Source organism: Saccostrea echinata, unplaced genomic scaffold (assembly GCF_033153115.1).
Source record: "Saccostrea echinata isolate AGI-Se365-2 ecotype Australia unplaced genomic scaffold, CSIRO_AGI_Sech_v1 ptg000023l, whole genome shotgun sequence".
NCBI classification, from domain to species: Eukaryota; Metazoa; Mollusca; class Bivalvia; order Ostreida; family Ostreidae; genus Saccostrea; species Saccostrea echinata.
The window spans coordinates 1,268,617-1,286,680 of NW_026889772.1; the positions used below are offsets into that span (position 1 = coordinate 1,268,617).

General features: G+C 33.5%; 1 protein-coding gene across 1 annotated transcript; it reads left to right on the forward strand.

Moving 5' to 3' along the window:
* The first annotated feature begins 1,972 nt into the window (after window positions 1–1,972).
* On the forward strand, window positions 1,973–6,197 carry LOC133191051 (caprin-2-like). Its single transcript, XM_061326725.1, has 3 exons — window positions 1,973–2,698; window positions 2,774–2,902; window positions 5,587–6,197. The coding sequence occupies exons 1-3, from the start codon at window positions 2,131–2,133 to the stop codon at window positions 5,976–5,978; spliced, it is 1,089 nt and encodes a 362-aa protein (XP_061182709.1). The 5' UTR covers window positions 1,973–2,130; the 3' UTR covers window positions 5,979–6,197.
* Window positions 6,198–18,064: the final 11,867 nt, after the last annotated feature.

Sequence of the window (18,064 nt, forward strand, 5' to 3'; positions counted from 1 at the left end):
TCATAATTACAATTGCATTTTAAAGGAGCTTGGATTTAATTCTACTACTGGTTTCCATTTTATAGTTCCTTTTTGATATCATAGGCGACTGCTTTTTAAAAAAATATGGAAGTTGGAAATTTTCGTATCTTGTGCACGTGATTGGTCATTAACAAAATTACTTTGTTAAGAATCGCTCTGATTCTAAACACAATTACTCTGAAGTTGAAATTAAAAAGATGCTGGAGTTCCTCATTGACAACATTTATGTATTCTTCGGAGACCAGATCTTCCAACAAACTGTTGGAATTCAATTGGCACCAGTTGTGCTTCTTTATTAGACGACCTGTTTTAGTATTCCCATGAAGCAGAATTTATTCTAAAACTTCTACATGAGATGAAGAAAACAGTTGCTCTGGCCTTCAACTCGACATTTAGATATATCGAAGATGTATTATCAATTACCAGTAGTTACTTCCATTCATATGTCGACGCGATATATCCCAGTGAACTTGAAATAAAGGACACAACAGAGTCTGCAACGTCTGTTTCATATTTGGATGTTTTACTGACTATAGACAAAAAGGGCCAACTAACGACTAAACTGTATTACAAACGAGATGATTTCAGCTTTTCCATGGTCAACTTTCCTTATTTACATAGCAATATCCCGCTATCACCTGCATATGGTGTTTATATCTCCCAACTTATTCGCTACTTAAGAGCAAGGTCCGACAATGATCAATTTTTAAACTGACATAAAAGTTGACATTACTTGGGTTTCATTAACCTCGTCTAAAGTCAGCATTCCGAAAATTCTATGGTCGTTATAATGGCCTTGTTAGCAAATGTAACCTATCACTGGTTCGTACTTTGGCTGGCGTGTTTCATACCAATTGTTAGGCCTTTGTATTGATACTAAATTCCGTCTATCTGATCAATACATGGGGTTCATGGCGGGTGTGACAGGTCAGCAGGGATGTTCACTCCTTCATGGCACCTGATCCCATCTCTGGAGTTTCCAGGGGTCCGTGTTTTATGCCCTGTTTACAGATTTGTATTGTTTATAGATTTTTTTTGTAAGATCGGTCACTGATCGTTATCTTCATCTTTTATCATTCAAAGGATGAAGTTCGTTCGAGGGTTCTTCAAAACGCATGATGCTCTCAAACCAAGTCAATAAATGTTTTGATCAGTAATACCTTTCACTTTTTACTTTTTATAATGATATATCTTGCGCCAACTTCTGTGTTTGTGATTTATGTAAATTTCGTTTACCAGCGCTGCGGATTTCATTTGGTCAATTAAGTAACTGTCGAAGGATGCAAATAAGATATAGTTCATCCCGATTGCAGTGTGTCCAACATTTCAAGGTCCAATAAGGATTTTTAACCGCTCAGTAAAACATTGAAAATGTTAGACTTTCTTAAACGAGTTCCGATGCTATTGAAAAGTTCCTCTTCTAACAAACAAATTAAGCATCTTTACATATAAACTCCCCATGCTCATAGTCTGATACCGGATACTGTAGTTTCGTAGACGCTATATCTTTAAGTACTTTTTATTCAAAAGTAAAGATTTTTACATATAATTATTAAGATTTTACTGTGATGGATGGATCGACACATTTCCTTTAGATCAACATATTTAACTTAAGAAATAAAGCATATGATTTTAACCGACATGATTCATACATAATTTGTTTGAGTGATGTTATTATGTTGAATCTTTGTAATCAAAGGCAAATAACAACCATCAGATAAACGTACTTAAGGGACTTAAAGATTTCTTTGAGGTTTAATATAGGACGTAACATAACAAAAGGAAAGATAAGTGTACAAAAGTGTACATAAGTGTACAAAAGTGTACAAAATCTATATTGTAAGTATTGTTCTTCTCAAAATACTCAAGCCCTTTTTAACGATTTTCATATAAAAGCGCATTAATTTGTATATTAAGCATCATAGCGTATATGTAAGCATGTTTCCTAACATTGCCTTTTGTTTGTTGTGTATTACAGTTACGGCCGGGTTGTCTGCTCTTACTGATGACGAAATACAGAACGTCACTAGTCTGCTGGGACAGGAATCAGGTGGCAAACCAAACACAGATGTCTTCAGACAGCTACTGAACCAGGAGACCCTGATCAGAATGGCGCTGGTGAAAAATGTCCACGCACTGATGAAGGATATGGTAGAAATGAAACAAACGATGGTTGTCAACGACGGAAGACTTCGGGAGGCTGAGAAAGAAATCAAAGAACTCAAGCAAGAGGTGCAGACACTGAAGTCTGAAAATCATAAAATAAAGCAGCAGTCTACAAAATTCCTGCAGAGATTCACGGATTTAGATAAATTATTTAAAGAAATTGATAAAAATTTCACAAACTTCACAAATAGCCGCGTTGAATATGAACGAGAAATGGACTCAAAAAGACGGGAATATGAGAAAAACACTTCCGGTATACTGGACGATATAAAAACAGAAGTTCGTTATTTGTCGGTGACTTTGTTAGATCTTAATAAACACACTCTAGAATTGGATAAATCTATTCCAAACCTCATCGAAAACAAAATAACACTTTTGTCAGGAAGGCTGAATGTTTCACTAGAAAATTTGAGTGACGATATAGCAGCATCTTTTACTTACAGTGTGCAGTTGTCAACAAACTTATCTGCTCTGGGAAAATATCAGGAAAGCATTAAGAGAATGATTTCAGGTATATTCAATTTTCAGTGAAAGATGTGGAACGATTGCTTTCTCGTATTTTACTTTTTTCTTTATTCACTTCCAGAAAACCTTAATAAGACAATTCATGGTTTGAAAGCGGACGTTCAACAATCACAGAATGACCAGCAAAAGTTGTCGTCTGCTGTGGCGTCCTTGGAAGTTTTCAAACTAAACATGTCCTTAAACAGCTGTGGTAAGACTAGATAATCATTGTGTTTTACAAAATGATAATAAGTATAAAATAATAATATTTTATTCTTATCACATATTTTTACTGTTGTACTGTTTCATCTGCATTATTTATTGCTAATTTATCACTTTATCAAACAAATTTTTATTTCTGTACAGCTAGTATTTAATTTATAAATCCATACTAGCCAAACAAGTTTTGAAAAAGTATTATTAAATAATATAGAGTAGACATTGAATAAAGCATATCAAGTAGTATGTAATGAAATGTTTTTATCAGATATCTCATCCAAAATAATATGTACATATAAACCATAATATTCTATGTAGATAACAAAATCGCTGGCTTCCAGGAAAGTAGCAGAATTTCTTTCATTTTGATATAGCTAAATCAGGAAAATTTAAGGTAGCTTCTAATAGGAAAATTTGATAATATTTTAAATACCATAAACAGAGCAGCATTTTGCCCGCTATTTTCATTTTTACCACAACGATAATGAGAAAAGAAATATAATGGAGGGGGTAGAAGATATCTTATCGTTTGTCAAATGATAGGATTTTTTCAAAGATCAATAGAATTGTCTTGATGATTTCAATTTCATACTGTTGAACATTTACATGTAGTACAATGAAATATGAAGATAACAACCACTAATCAAGCTCAAACGTCCATTGGAACAATTCAAATTGAAAGCCGAGCAAACACGGACCTCTAAAAACATCAGAAGTAGGATCAGGTGCCATGGAGGAATAAATCATCCTTTGTCAACCGCTCACACTCGCCGTGTCCTCCTTGTCATGATCGGCAAACGGAAATCCGTAGACAATTCAATGTGAAAATAATGACCTAAAAATTTGTATGAAAAACGAAGTCAAGATTCCACTTAACGATAAATTGTATTTGCTAACAAGGTCATTGTATCAACCATAGATTGCCAAATGTTTACTTTAAACAATATCCATATATCATCAACTTTTTTGTCAGTAGTTTGCTTCGTTTTAGAAATTGTTCGTGTAATTATCTTTTAGATCTTAGACCAATTGGATTTTAGCTTGAGATACCTAAAAATCAAAATTCAGGAAATAATTTTCATTCTTTCTCTTTTTTCATAATTGTCCATTTTTGAGGTTTGTCAAGTTGCTAAATAGTAAATAAGTAGTAAATTTAAAAATAATTTATCTCCATGACAGTTCGAGGATTACAATCAAACAAATTCTGACGGATTATGTGTTTCACAAATTGTTATATTGTTGTAGCACAAATAAACGAATGAAGAGAGAGATCCAGAAAAGGCCAATAAGGTTTAATCATTTAAAATACACAGTATAGGATGGATCAAGGAATAAAAAAAAGTCTTCTAAAAAGTAAAGTATTTTAACTCCTTTTCAATTTCTACGATTATCTTACTTTTTATTTTCCCATATTTTCAAACTGAATCTTTTTTTAAAGCAAATTAAATCTCTTACCTTGTGGGGAACAGAGAATTTTTATAATTGATTTAATGATTCAGTAAAACATTAAGTAAGTATGCTCTTGTCTTGGGCCTACATGTGTAAGTTCCTAGCATTTCGAATTTGCTAATTAGTAAGGTAAATCTTCTAGATAAGACTAGACTCTCTAAGCAAATGTATAAAGGAACACAAAAACAATAAAAAAAAAATTCTTGTGGATACTATTACTTCATATATTTAGACACATGGAAGCCGTGTGTAAAATTTCACAAACAAAATGGAAGAAGGGATTCGTAATATGAATTAGGTAAAGTGAAAAAATGGAGATAACGGACAGTATTCAAGCTCAAAGTCCATTAAAACAATACGAATCGGGAGCAGAGCAAACACGGGCCTTCAAAAACATTAGAGGTGGGATCAAGTGCCATGCAGGAGTGAGCATCCCCTGCCGACCGGTCACACCAGCCGTTGCTTCTTGTCATGATCGCGAAAAACGGGAAAATCTGTAGACATTTCAGTGTGTAAATATGACGCCAGTTGAAAGATCGGGGTTCTCTAAACTTTGGCCCTCTTATAATAAGTGATTTATGGTCCTCATTATTAACTATATTTATGTCACCAGTAATGACGTGTCCAGCAGGAATAATTGTAGGGTCAAGAAGAACATGAACACGTTGGAGGATTATGTTTCAGATGCTCGATATCTAGGCACTGTGACAGTCGAATTTTTTTCATAATTAAAAAGTTTGGAAGCAGTAGTCGATGTATATTTGTAAAAAATAGAAGGTGTGGACTTAACTTGAAATATGGTGGAATGCAAAATTGGAAGATAACAGTATTTGATCTCAAAAGACCCACCAGCAATACAAATCTGTGAACAGGGCATAAAACAGGTGGGATCAGGTGCCTAGGAGGTGTAACATCCCCTATTTACCGGTCACACCCGTCGTGATCCCTATGTATTGATCAGGTAGACGGAATAATCCGTAGTTAATACAATGGCCTCAACTGGTATGAGACATGTCAGTCAAAATACGACCCCCCCCCCCCCCGTGATAGGTTGTATCCTCGTGATTATATCCTTTTGATACGCAAATCACACTTGTAAATGCTTCTTAATGATTAACTCAATATTAAATGAAAACAATATTCAGTTCTTGTGAGTATCTTTACACAAAAACTTGCTGTATTCAAAACTTAAGTTTGATATTTATTTTTCCTTTTCTTTTAAAATAGGTAATACGGTTCACGTAGGATTTACTGTGGGTATGACGAGTCGCCACTCCACCTGGGCTGGAAGTACCCTAGTGTTCCCTCATGTTGTCTTCAATAACGGAAATGGGTACAACCCCAGCACTGGGATATTTACCTCACCCACGGCCGGCACTTACGTCTTCTTTGTAAATATTAACACTGATGGTGCTAATTATATTTACTTAGATATCGTACTTAATGGGAGTTCAAAGGTCAGAACAATGTCGTACAATTCTGCAACGTATATGACTGGAACAAACATGGCCGTCCTCCAGTTATTTAAAGGCGACACAGTTTGGATTAAACGCAATGTTGGGAAGAGCTACTATTCCGAAGGTGTACCAATTACAACCTTCTCTGGTTTCCTTTTATGACTTAATAAAACGACAGCTTAATACTGAATGTTTATACCTGTCTGTATTCGAATGCAGAGTTGATATCGCATATAACAAAAGGTGTGTTGTCTTAGAAAATACTAATAAAAGACTAATTATAATGCGTTGACTAAAGAAGTATAGTATTATGTACTGGAGAAGAAATATAAATTCTCACTTCTTGTAAATCAGATTTGTTTAGTGTTGGCATTTTTCATTTTTCACGTGTAGTAGTTCTTTTTTTTTTTTTTTTGCTTAATGTTTCTAACTAAATGTTGTTACTCTATTTGTATTGTAGTATTGCATATTATGAAAGATTAAATTTGGGATTAGAAGGAAATTTAAGTAAGAAGAACACTGTTTAATGAATTTTAATTTTTTTCAACATCCCATCTATGTATAGTTATATTCCGCTATCACTTTATTTATTGTACTCAATATGCTGTTGTTTCTTGGAAGTTTTCGAATTGAACGTCCTTTAATAAACTCTAAGTCCAGTTAGAAATCATTGTGTGATTTATATCATTTATAAATTTTTATTATTAAAATATATAAAATTATAATTTTCATTATAAAGGTTTAAATGTTTTACCTTTGATCAGCCTCTTTTAATACTAAGTTCTCTTTTATTATCCAGCTTCTTTTCACTCTGTATAAATGGTACATTGTATAATCTATTAAACATTTTATTTTCTTATCTACCTCCTCATTAGTTTTTTACCTTTTGACTTTTCTTGTTGATTATAGACATACTAATATGAGAGCAACACACGGGCTTATAAGTCAGTTAAGATAAGAAAACATACAATGTATCGTACAAAATAAACATGTAGCTTACATGTTCTTCTGTATGATATCCTTACTTTAAAGAGACACAATGAGTCAAAATGATATGTATCTTTTTATGATATTTGTATCATTAATCTACAGACATAAAAAATGAAGAATGGCAAAAGTTTGATTATCTCAACTGCACAGAAAAGATTGCAAAATATAAATGCCGGAAAAACAAAGATTATACCTCACCGTTAATATCGTCCATGCCAAGATCATGCAACTTTTACTTATTGCGTAAAACTCTTAAACAAATTTAAATTAAAGGACTGTGTTTAGATTATCTTTTTCGAAGATTGAATCAAAGTTCTCAGTCGATCTATCGACTTTTCACTTCGTGGGACTTGGGACCATAGCAACTTGTCCATTTTTTTTCTGTGCACATGCGTACAATAATGAGGAAGTTTGATTGATTGTATGTTGTTTTACGTCCCATTCGAGAATTTTTCACTCATATAGAGACGTCACCATATACCGGTGAAGGGCTTCAAATTTTGACCTTTGCTCGGCACTCAGGGCCATTGAGCAGTGAGGGATCTTTATCGTGCCAACGCCTGTCGTGACACGGGGCCTCGGTTTTTAAGGTCTCATCCGAAAGACCCGCAACCTTCACTTCAAAGTGCCGAGCGCATGGCGAAGGAACAGTTGCTACCCATTTTTTATCGACTTAGGTCAGTCGCGGCCGAGATTCGAGCTCACGACCTCCCTCATTATTAGCGAGCGCTAATAATGAGGAAGATGTGAAGCATTATTATTTTTTTTTTATCCATAAAAGATTTTTTGTAAGACTTTGCGTGAACTGAAAATTGTAATGAAATGTTATTCTTTCAAGAATTTAACAAAATTTTCATGGGTCATGCAAAAATTAAACTTTTCCGTTTTTTAGCGTGACTGTATCTCTTGAATCAACGTATCTTCGAATGCAAAGAGACCATATAAATATAAATTTCGATGTCGTTGTTATAACAATGGTTCTAGACTTTATTCCACTCCTAAAAGGACCTCATTCTCTATCCTTAAATATCCACCAATTATAAAATACTCATATCAATGTAAAGTATTATAGAGTAGAAATGATCTATCAACAGTAATTTTCCAAAATTCAATTTTCTAAGCTGTAAGTTATTATCAAAAATTGTATTGGGGTCTACGGAGACAGGCAAATTTTTAAAAATAAGAATTCCAACACTAAGAATATCAGTAAATGCTGCGATGGAATGGCATATTTAATCATTAAGAATAGAATAACAATTGTAAACAATATTTTCGGATAGATTTTTTTAAAAATTGATCTTATTGATTAAAAGCAAAGGAAAGGGAGATAACTCATCAGGGACAGGTCAAGGTCATAAATAAGGTCACACTCTGACACACTGATGTAAAAGGTAAAGAACAGTGATCGATCTCAAAAATCTATAAACACTATAAATCTGTTAACAGGGTATAAATCACGGACCCCCGGAAATTCCAGAGGTGGGATCAGGTATCTAGGAGGAAGCATCCTCTGTCTACTCGTCACACGTCACACCCACCCTGATTCCTATATATTGATAAGGTAGGTGGAATAATCCATAGTCAAATTTGATATAAAAACAATGACCCAACAATGGGTATGAAACATGTCAGTCCAATGATAGGTCGAATCTGCAAACAACGTCATTATAACGACCATAGAATTTACAAAATGTTGACTTTAAACGAGGCTGTTAAAATCCCTGTTACATCAACTTATTTGTCAATAGTCACCCTTGGTTTAAAAATAGATCGTACTCAGAGCATTTTCTTGTGTATCGAATAAGCTGGGAGACATAAACCCCACTGGAGGTGATAGTGGAACATTACTACCTAAATAAAGAAAGCTGACGATGGAAAAGCTGACGTCATCCAGTGTGTCATACAGTTGTTAGTTAGCCAGTGTGTCATACAGTTGTTAGTTAGCCAGTGTGTCATACAGTTGTTAGTTAGCCAGTGTGTCATACAGTTGTTAGTTAGCCATGGTCGTTTTTAGTCAGTACGACATCCAAATATGAAACAGATATTGCATACTCTGTTGTGTCTTTTATTCCAAGTTCACTGGGATATATCGAGTCGACATATGAATGAATGTAAGTAATGTTAGTTGATAAAGTGCCGTCGATATATCTTATGCATGTCGAGTTGACGGACACATCAAGAGTTTTCTTTTTTCTCATTTAGAAGTTAGTAATAAATGGGAATTATGTCTAAATAAACTGAGTATTCAACACGTACATATCTGTTGTTTTCAATTTTATTGAATCAGGCGCTATTAAGAGTGATGCTTTAAAGAAAATAAACTGTGTCTCTTGCTTTGGATTTGCGAAAGTATATGGCACATTTCCGTTTAGTTTACACATGGTGATAGTTCGTTTCTTCTTTCTTCTAAATAATTTAAACATGTGAAAAGAAAATGCTTTTAAAATAGAATCTCTGAGTACCTGTGCATAGGATCTAAATGATTTTTAACAATGCATTTTTGATTGATTTCTGAATAAAATCCTGATTTTAAATTTTCTGAAAGTTGTTTGGAGGTTTTGAGAACATACATTTGATTTACACCACTTCTTGAATATTCTGTAGCACAGTTAGTCTGAAGGGAACTTCACTTAACATTTTGTGAGGAGTAAAGATAGAGGATTGGAAGTACATTTACTGGATCCTGCAATGTATCTTTCTTTCTTTCGACCTATTTTTATATTCCTTTGAATCAGAATTTATTCAAAAACTTCTAAATGAGAAGTAAACACTAGCTGTGGCCTTCAACTGATAGATAACTAGATAAAGCGACAACTCGACATTTTATCATTGGTCATTTGCAAAATTATTTTGTTAAAAAAATTCTGATTGTACACACAAAAACTCTGAATATGATATTATAGAGATGATTGAGCTTCTGATTGACCTGATATGAAGTTTATGTCTCCCATTTGATTCGATACGCAAGAGCGTGCTCTACGTACTAACAATTTCTTAAACGAGGCAAACTATTGACAAATAAGTTGATGCAAAAAGAATACTAACAGTCTCGTTTAATGTCAACATTTCGCAAATTCAATGGTGAATACAATGACCTTGTCGGCAACTACAATCTATCACTAAATCGAATGTTAATTGACGTTTTTGATACAAATTTTTGGGATATTATTTTCGCACTGTATTGTCTACGGATTTTCACGGCTTTTGACAGGTCGACAAATAAAATGTAGAAATTTATTTCAAAATTTGGATTATTTCCCTCATGCATAACTCTAATCATTCGACGTATTTGGCTCCAGTCTCTGGCATCCTCCTTTCAGCTCTTTAATTGTTTTTATTTAAATATTTCAGATTTCAAAAGTTTCGGCATGAGCATCACTGAAGAGACAAAATTTGTCGAAATGCGCATCTGGTGCATCGAAATTGGTACAGTGAAATGTATGGAGATAACGAGCAGTATTCAAGTTCAAAAGTCCATTAAACAATATACAATTTGGAGCAGAGGAAACACGGACCTCTAAAACATCAGATGTGGAATCAGGTGCCATTGAGGATAAGATTTACATACAGGGGATACTTACTCCTCCATGGCACCTGATCCCACCTCTGATGTTTTTAGAAGTCAATGTTTGCTTGCTCTAAATTTGTATTGTTTCAAGGGACTTTAGAGCTTGATTACTGTTCGTTATGTTCCTATTTCATGGTCGTTATAAATATAACTGGCAAATAAATCTATGTTTGGGTCATATTTTGTCTGATAAATTTCAAATCAATTGTTATGCCTTTATTTTCATTCTAAACATGACTTCGAAATATTCCGTCCCGTCTACCTGATCAATATATAGGGCTGACGGCGGGTGTGACCTGTCGACAGGGGATGCTTGCTTATTCCAATGCACCTGATTTCACCTCTGGAATTTCCAGGGGTCTGTGTTTTATGCTCTGTTCATATATTTTTATTGTTTGTTGGATTTTTTTTAAATAGATCATTGTTTGTTATCTTCACCTTTTTCATTATGATGTTTCTGTATCCTGTATGGGTTAGAAACTCAGCAAATTGTTAAATTCATACCTTTCACAAAGAGGTTAAACTAGGGTAGGAATAGAAGTTTTACAAAAATCGTTCTGGTGTTACAAATTGATCACTCAATTTTGAAGCATTCCAATTTGTGAGGAAATAAGATTGTTTTCACCCTAGGCAGGAACACACTATCTGGGGCAGTTTCATATTGTCATATTAGTAAAATAAAAAATTGTTACGTGTTCTCAAGACCATAAGTGTTTTATTTACCCTTGTTTAATTTTATATGGGCATAATAAATCATGTATATGCAAACGGACTTTAAATACTTTTCCAGTGGCTTGTCATAATGATAAATAATTTGCGCTCAAATTCCCTTTTAAAGAGAAAACAATGAAACAAAAACAACAAGAGTCCCATGGGCTACATCGCTAAACTGAGCACTGTGGCTAGGAAAAAAGCAAAAATCAGTCAGTATTGAAAAGCTTAAATGCATAAGTGCTCCCGACCTACCCCTAAAACAGGGGATGGAGTGGGAGTGGGGGTGGGGGTGAGGGGGAGGGGGGTATGATTTGAACAAAATTAAATCTATACTAACTAAGGATGCTTAAATATTACTTTGAATAACTGTGGCTTTTTTCCTACAAGTTTGAACTTTCATTGTGGCCCCACCCTACCCCCCGAGGGTCATGATTTGAACAAACTTGAATCTGGATGATTCCATATAAATATGACCAATCATGGCTTTACCGTTCTTGAGAAGAAGATTTTTAAAGATTTTTCCTATATACTCCTATGTAAAACTTTGATCATCCATTGTGGCCCCACCCTACCCCCCGGGGAGTTCATGAATTAAAAAACTTGAATCTACACCACCTGAGAATACCTTCATATGAATATGACCAATCATGGCACTTCTGTTCTGAAGAAGAAGATTTTTAAAGATTTTTCCTATAAACTCCTATGTATTGATCGTCGATTGTGGCCCCACCCTACCCCCGGGGGTCACGAATTGAACAAACTTGAATCAACACCATCGAGGATGCTTCCATATATATATGACCAATCATGGCTTTGCTGTTCTTGAGAAAAAAGATTTTTAAAGATTTTTCCTATATACTCCTATGTAAAACTTTGATCGTGGATTGTGGCCCCACCCTACCCCCGGGGGTCATGATTTGAATAAATTTGAATCTACACTACCTGGTGATGATTCCACATGAGTTTCATCTTTCCTGGACCATTGGTTCTTGAGAAGATTTTTTAAAAGATGCCATTAATTTTTCCCTATTTTGTAATTATCTCCCCTTGAAAAAGGTCGTGGCCCTTCATTTGAATAAACTTGAATCCCCTTCACCCAAGGATACTTTGTGCCAAGTTTGGTTGAAATTGACTTAGTGGTTCTGGAGAAGTAGATGAAATTGTGAAAATATAACGACGACAACGACGACAGACAAAGGTCAGTAAAGCTCTCTTGAGCCTTCGGCTCAAAACGGGAAACCTGGTTTCAACCTGGTGATGGTTGCAACAAAAATCATAAAAATTATGTGGCGATATATATGACGAATAAAAGAAAAATTGGTCTTATTTTTTTCAGTTAAATTTATATACTTTTTTTAAAAAAAAAAGCAACATGTTAAAAATCGGAATTACGAAATTTTAACAGATGTTAAATGAAAGAAGGAAACCTTTATTAATATTGCTTTTTTCACTTTTTGGAAATTGAGATAAATCTTTGTTTTTCATGGCGATGTTTAGGCATTGTTTTCATATATGAATTCATGACAATCTATGTATATACCAATGCATTGTATATTATGTGGATTCATTTAAGCTTTATCCAAAAAAATAAATTCAATCCAAAATGTCTTAAATTCAATGTAGTTTTACTTCAGTTTTGTCGTCTCTGTGATGAAAACGAAAGACAAATGAAAGGTAGAGTATGTAAAAATGATATAAATGATAATGGTATTTTTCGCCATTAATAATTAAGCTGCTTAAAAACAAGATTTTTTTTTTTTAAATCTTGAAATGTAGGTAGCAATTCTTATTAATATCACTACTTAAAATTCAGAATTGAGGTAATGAACCTTCAATCTAATTTTTAATCACACCTTTGAATCAAGTCCCACGCCAAAATGACGCTGCTTTTTTTTTTTTTTTTTTTTTTTTTTTTTTTTTTTTTTTACAAATCGAATTAGATTAAATACGATATACACAGCTGAAGTATATGTCAAGTATTTTTCACTTCAAAAAAATAAATAAATAAATAAATAAAAAATAAAGAAAGAAATCATCATTAAGATAAAGTTAACCATTATAAAAGCTTTGATATTATTTGATTTTTTCATTCATTCACAGTCATGCTGCTATTCATTTTGGATTGTATGTGTATGACAGTCATAAGCGGGTTGTCGCTCGTCACTGATGGAGTATTGCAGAATAATGCCAGTCTGATAGGACAGGAATCAGGCAGTGGGAATAAAGATATCGTCCGATAGCTGCTAAACCAGGAGACCCTGATCAGAATGACTATAGTTCAAAACGTCCACACTCTGATGAAGGACATGGTGGAAATGAAACAAAGTACGGCCATCGATGACAGACGACTCGGTGATACAGAGAAAGAAATAATGCTTCTTAAGCTCGAGGTGCAGATATTAAAGTCCAAAAACCAAGCAGAGTAGAAAATGTCAGCAGACTGTCAACAACTTTAATAAAAAGTTTGAAGAAATTGATAGAAATTTTACTCACGTCTCAAAAAGCCGTGTTGAATTTGAGAGGGAATGGGGTTCAAATAGTAAAGGATGTGATTCGAACACTTCCAGTCTACTGTTCGACATGCAAACAGAAGTTCGTAATTTGTTATTGACTTTGTTAGATCTTGACAAACACACTCTAGAATTGGAAAAATATATTCCAAACCTCATCAACAACAAGATAACACTTTTGTTCGGAAGGCTGAATAAATCACTCCAAAATTTGAGTGGAAATATAGTAGCGTCTGCAAGAAAAGGTGAGCAGTTGTCCTCGAATATGTCTACCTTAGAAAAACATCAGGGACATCATTAGTAGAATTGTAACAGGTATGTGTTTCTTAGGATTTTTTAATGTTTCAGGACACATAGTATAAAATTTTAGGCATCTATTACTGTGTATTATTCAAAAATGAAAAAAGGTGAAGATAAAAAACAGTGATCATCTCAAAAAAATCTACAAATAATACAAATCTGTAAACAGGATATAAAACACGGACCCCCGGAAATTTAACCCTGCTTTTTGATGTTTCGAAATCTAAAGCTTCAACTTAAGCAATTATTTCAGTTCTAATTTGAATGGTGACATCATTTTGACCGTACATGTGCTAGTTAAATTACTAAAATATTTATTGTCACATGCAACATGTTAAAGTCAACACCCAAGAAAGTTTTGTCAACTTGCAACATAACACTACAAAATTCAAGTCCTCTTAACTTTATTGCCCAGATAGGACAAATTGTTGCTCAAGATGCAACTCATTTATATCGACATGCAAAATGATAATGTTAACATGCAAGATCTATAAATCATATTAACATGCGATTTATCTATATGGTAACATGTAACTAATTTATGTCAATATGCACTTGAATATGTCGAAATGCAACTGAATTATGTTCGATATTATTGATATGTAATATAACTATGATTGCTTGTAGAATATATATTATTTCTGTGAAACCCTACAGTTTTTATCCGATTTCAAGAAAACTCAAAGGGATAATTCTAAAATACTAGTATATGTTTATAATTCTGAATATCTATTTTTGATTTCGACATAGGATATTGCCAAGTTTAAAAAAATAGAAATTTCTGTGAAAGTCTTCCAAACGCTACTTATCCTATAGTTTTATTCCGATTTAAACCCTATTGCAAAAAATAGACTATATAAAAATGCATAATTCTTCAAGTGGTTATTTTATGTAATAAACAGTTTTCCCACGCAGTTACTAATGAATTCTGTGATTTTTTTTTCAAAACCTTACTTTTCTTACAGATTTAGCTGTGATTTCCAGAAAACTTAGTAAACACAAACTAGGTACACTACACAAAGATACATAGTTCTGTAGGTGTTGCCATGTGTAGTCAGAATAGGAATTTCTGTCATTTCTTAAAAAAAAAACTCTTCCTGCAGTTTTAGTCAATTTTTAATGAGATTGTGTACATAAGTAGACTAGTTTAAAGATCATAGTTCTATTTATAGGAGATGTAATACGTACTTTGTTGCCACTTTAGTTTTTCCTTATTATAAGGACGAATCAGAAAATATAGTCTTTTCGGGGGCTTCTAGTTTTAAAACGCGGTGTTAGTTTTGCTGATTATCTGTTACTTTTCGTGAAGGTAGAAATATTGTGTATACTAAGATGAAATTAAGATTTGTAAAGTAGAAATATTGTGTATACTAAGATGAAATTAAGATTTGTAAAGTAGAAATATTGTGTATACTAAGATGAAATTAAGATTTGTGTTTGGGAGTTCCTTTTACTGATATTTTGTGTCATATTTTGGAGAGAGAAATCACATCACCGCTCCATAGGAGGTTAATTAAGCTTCGAGATGAATGTGTTTAAGGCTAAGATACAACAAACAGTGATCAATTTGATAAATCCACCAAACAATACGAAACCTGAACAGTACGAAAATACGGACCCCTGGAAACACTAGATGTAGGAGCAGGTGCTTTTTAAACGCCAGGCGATGGGCCAAACACGAAAAAAAAGATCTTGACACTTTGTCAGAATGGATTAAAAGCATCCGATGGATGTTGAAATCTCATATTAAGCGATTGAGGGGCTTTATGAAAACTTTTTATCCTTCTGTCTTTAATAATTCAGAAGTGAAAAGGAATTAGATAGAATTAGATAGTATGTACTGGACCCAGCAGACAAAGCTGGTAGCAACATAACGTTAGTCTTTGTTTGTAAGGTTCATTATTTGAGTTGTATTTTAGAGGAACTAGAAATCCAAACTTATACCCATTGCTCCCTTTCTAAGGAGAAATATATGGAGATAACAAACAGTATTCAGGCTCAAAAGTCCATTAAACAATACAAAATAGGAGCAGAGCAAACACGGACCTCCAAAACATCAAAGGTGGGATCAGGTGAGGAAATTCTTCAAAATCATATCTCCGTTTTAGATATATTTTTAATATTCCCAACAATCAAAATGAATTTGAATTACCATACCTTTACTGGACTCCTAAACTTCATAAAAATCCTTTCAAAGATACAAAGCGGGTTCCAGTAAATGTTCTACCAAGCTTCTTTCTTTACTCCTCACAAAAATATTTACTGTAATGAAGTAGAAACTTCGGGAGTACTGGACAACAGTATATTCGAGAAGTGGTGTAAATCAAAAACTTAATTAAAAATTCCAGGGAACTTTCAGAAAATTTGAAATCAAAAAATTTTACTAAAATCAATAACATCAAAACGTACGATTTTTCAACACTTTATACAACCATTCCCCACGGTAAATTGAAGTCCAGGCTTTTTGATATTGTAGACAGTTGCTTTTTCAATAGAAATGGAACTCGTAAATATGCTTACCTTGTCATTTGCCATTGCAAAATTATTTTGTTAAAAACCATTCTGATTGTACACACAAGTACTCTGAAGTTGATATTAAAAAGATGCTTGAATTTCTGATTGACAATATCTATGTAGTTTTTGGAGATCAGGTCTTCCAACAATCTGTTGGAATTGCCATGGGTACCAATTGCGCCCCATTATTAGCAGACCTAATTTTGTATTCATATGAAGCAGAATTTATTCAAAAACTTTTATATGAGAAGAAGACACTTGCTGTGGCCTTCAACTCGACATTTCGATATATCAACGACGTATTATCAATTAACAATAGTTACTTCCATTCATGTCGACTCGATATATCCCAGTGAGCTTGAAATAAAAGATACCACAGAGTGTAACACATCTGTTTCATATTTAGATATTTTACTAGAAAAAGACATTAATGGTAACGTTACAGCTAGGGATGTTAATTTTACTCGGACAGCTTAGTCGAATAGTCGGAGGCTTTAGTCGAACGATAGTCGAGTACTCGTTGAAATTTAAATTAATTTTTCATGTCATTTTTCCTATTGTCTTCAACCGACTGCTAACCTGTACAATATTTAATCTACGTTATCACCATTATACAGCAAATTATTGAATGGTTAACATTTACATAGTAATAAACATAGGTATCAAATGTATGTGACTTCAAATATAATATTTTCTGCATATTTTATCTATTTACAGAATATCAAATGCTCGCATTTATACTTTCTTTTCATGACGCTAGTACAAGTGCCCGTTACTGATTTCTCACCTGAAGCCATTTGAATGTGTCTTGTCAGTGACCCGTGATTGTTAAACAATTGAAGCGTAACTCTTATAAAAACAAAGAGAGCTTGCGATAAATTTTAATTATGAGATTTTTTTGCAAACAATCAATACAATTTTAAAATCTTTGATATTAATATCAGAAAGAAACACCTTTAAATTACGCTCATAACTGTCCCCCAATTATTTACATGTATTTACAAATATGTAATAGCTGTTTAATTATTCTTCATTAATTAATATGCATTATACGAGATCTTACGGAATTGCAGGTTGAAACTTTACAATTTGGACCTGACATCTTTAGAATTATGACAATGCAATAAAAATAAAAAAACAATTAAAAAAAATCTTTTAAACAATTAACGAAGACCAGTTAAACTTTTTTAAGCTGAGTTTTAATCACGAGAACACTGAACACTGATACATGTTCTGTACGTTAATAAATGAACTGAGCAGCTCAAGTTTTTTTGTTTTGAATATAAGTTTACTATTAAGTAGCAAAATTTTAACGAATAACCGAATAAAAAGGTTTTAGTCGATAGTCAGTATGATCGAACGATAGTCGAGTACTCGAATATTCGTTGACATCCCTAATTACAGCAAAGCTTTATGATAAACGTGACAATCGTCAATTTCCCTTACTTATGTAGCAATATACCCTTATCACCTGCATATGGGGTTTATGTCTCTCAGCTGATTCGATACGCAAGAGCATGCTCTACGTATGAACAATTTCTAGAACGAGGCAAGCTATTGACAAACAAGGATATCAACAGTCTCGTTTGAAGTCATCATTTCGCAAGTTCTATGGTCGATACAATGACCTTGTCAGCACATACATACAACCT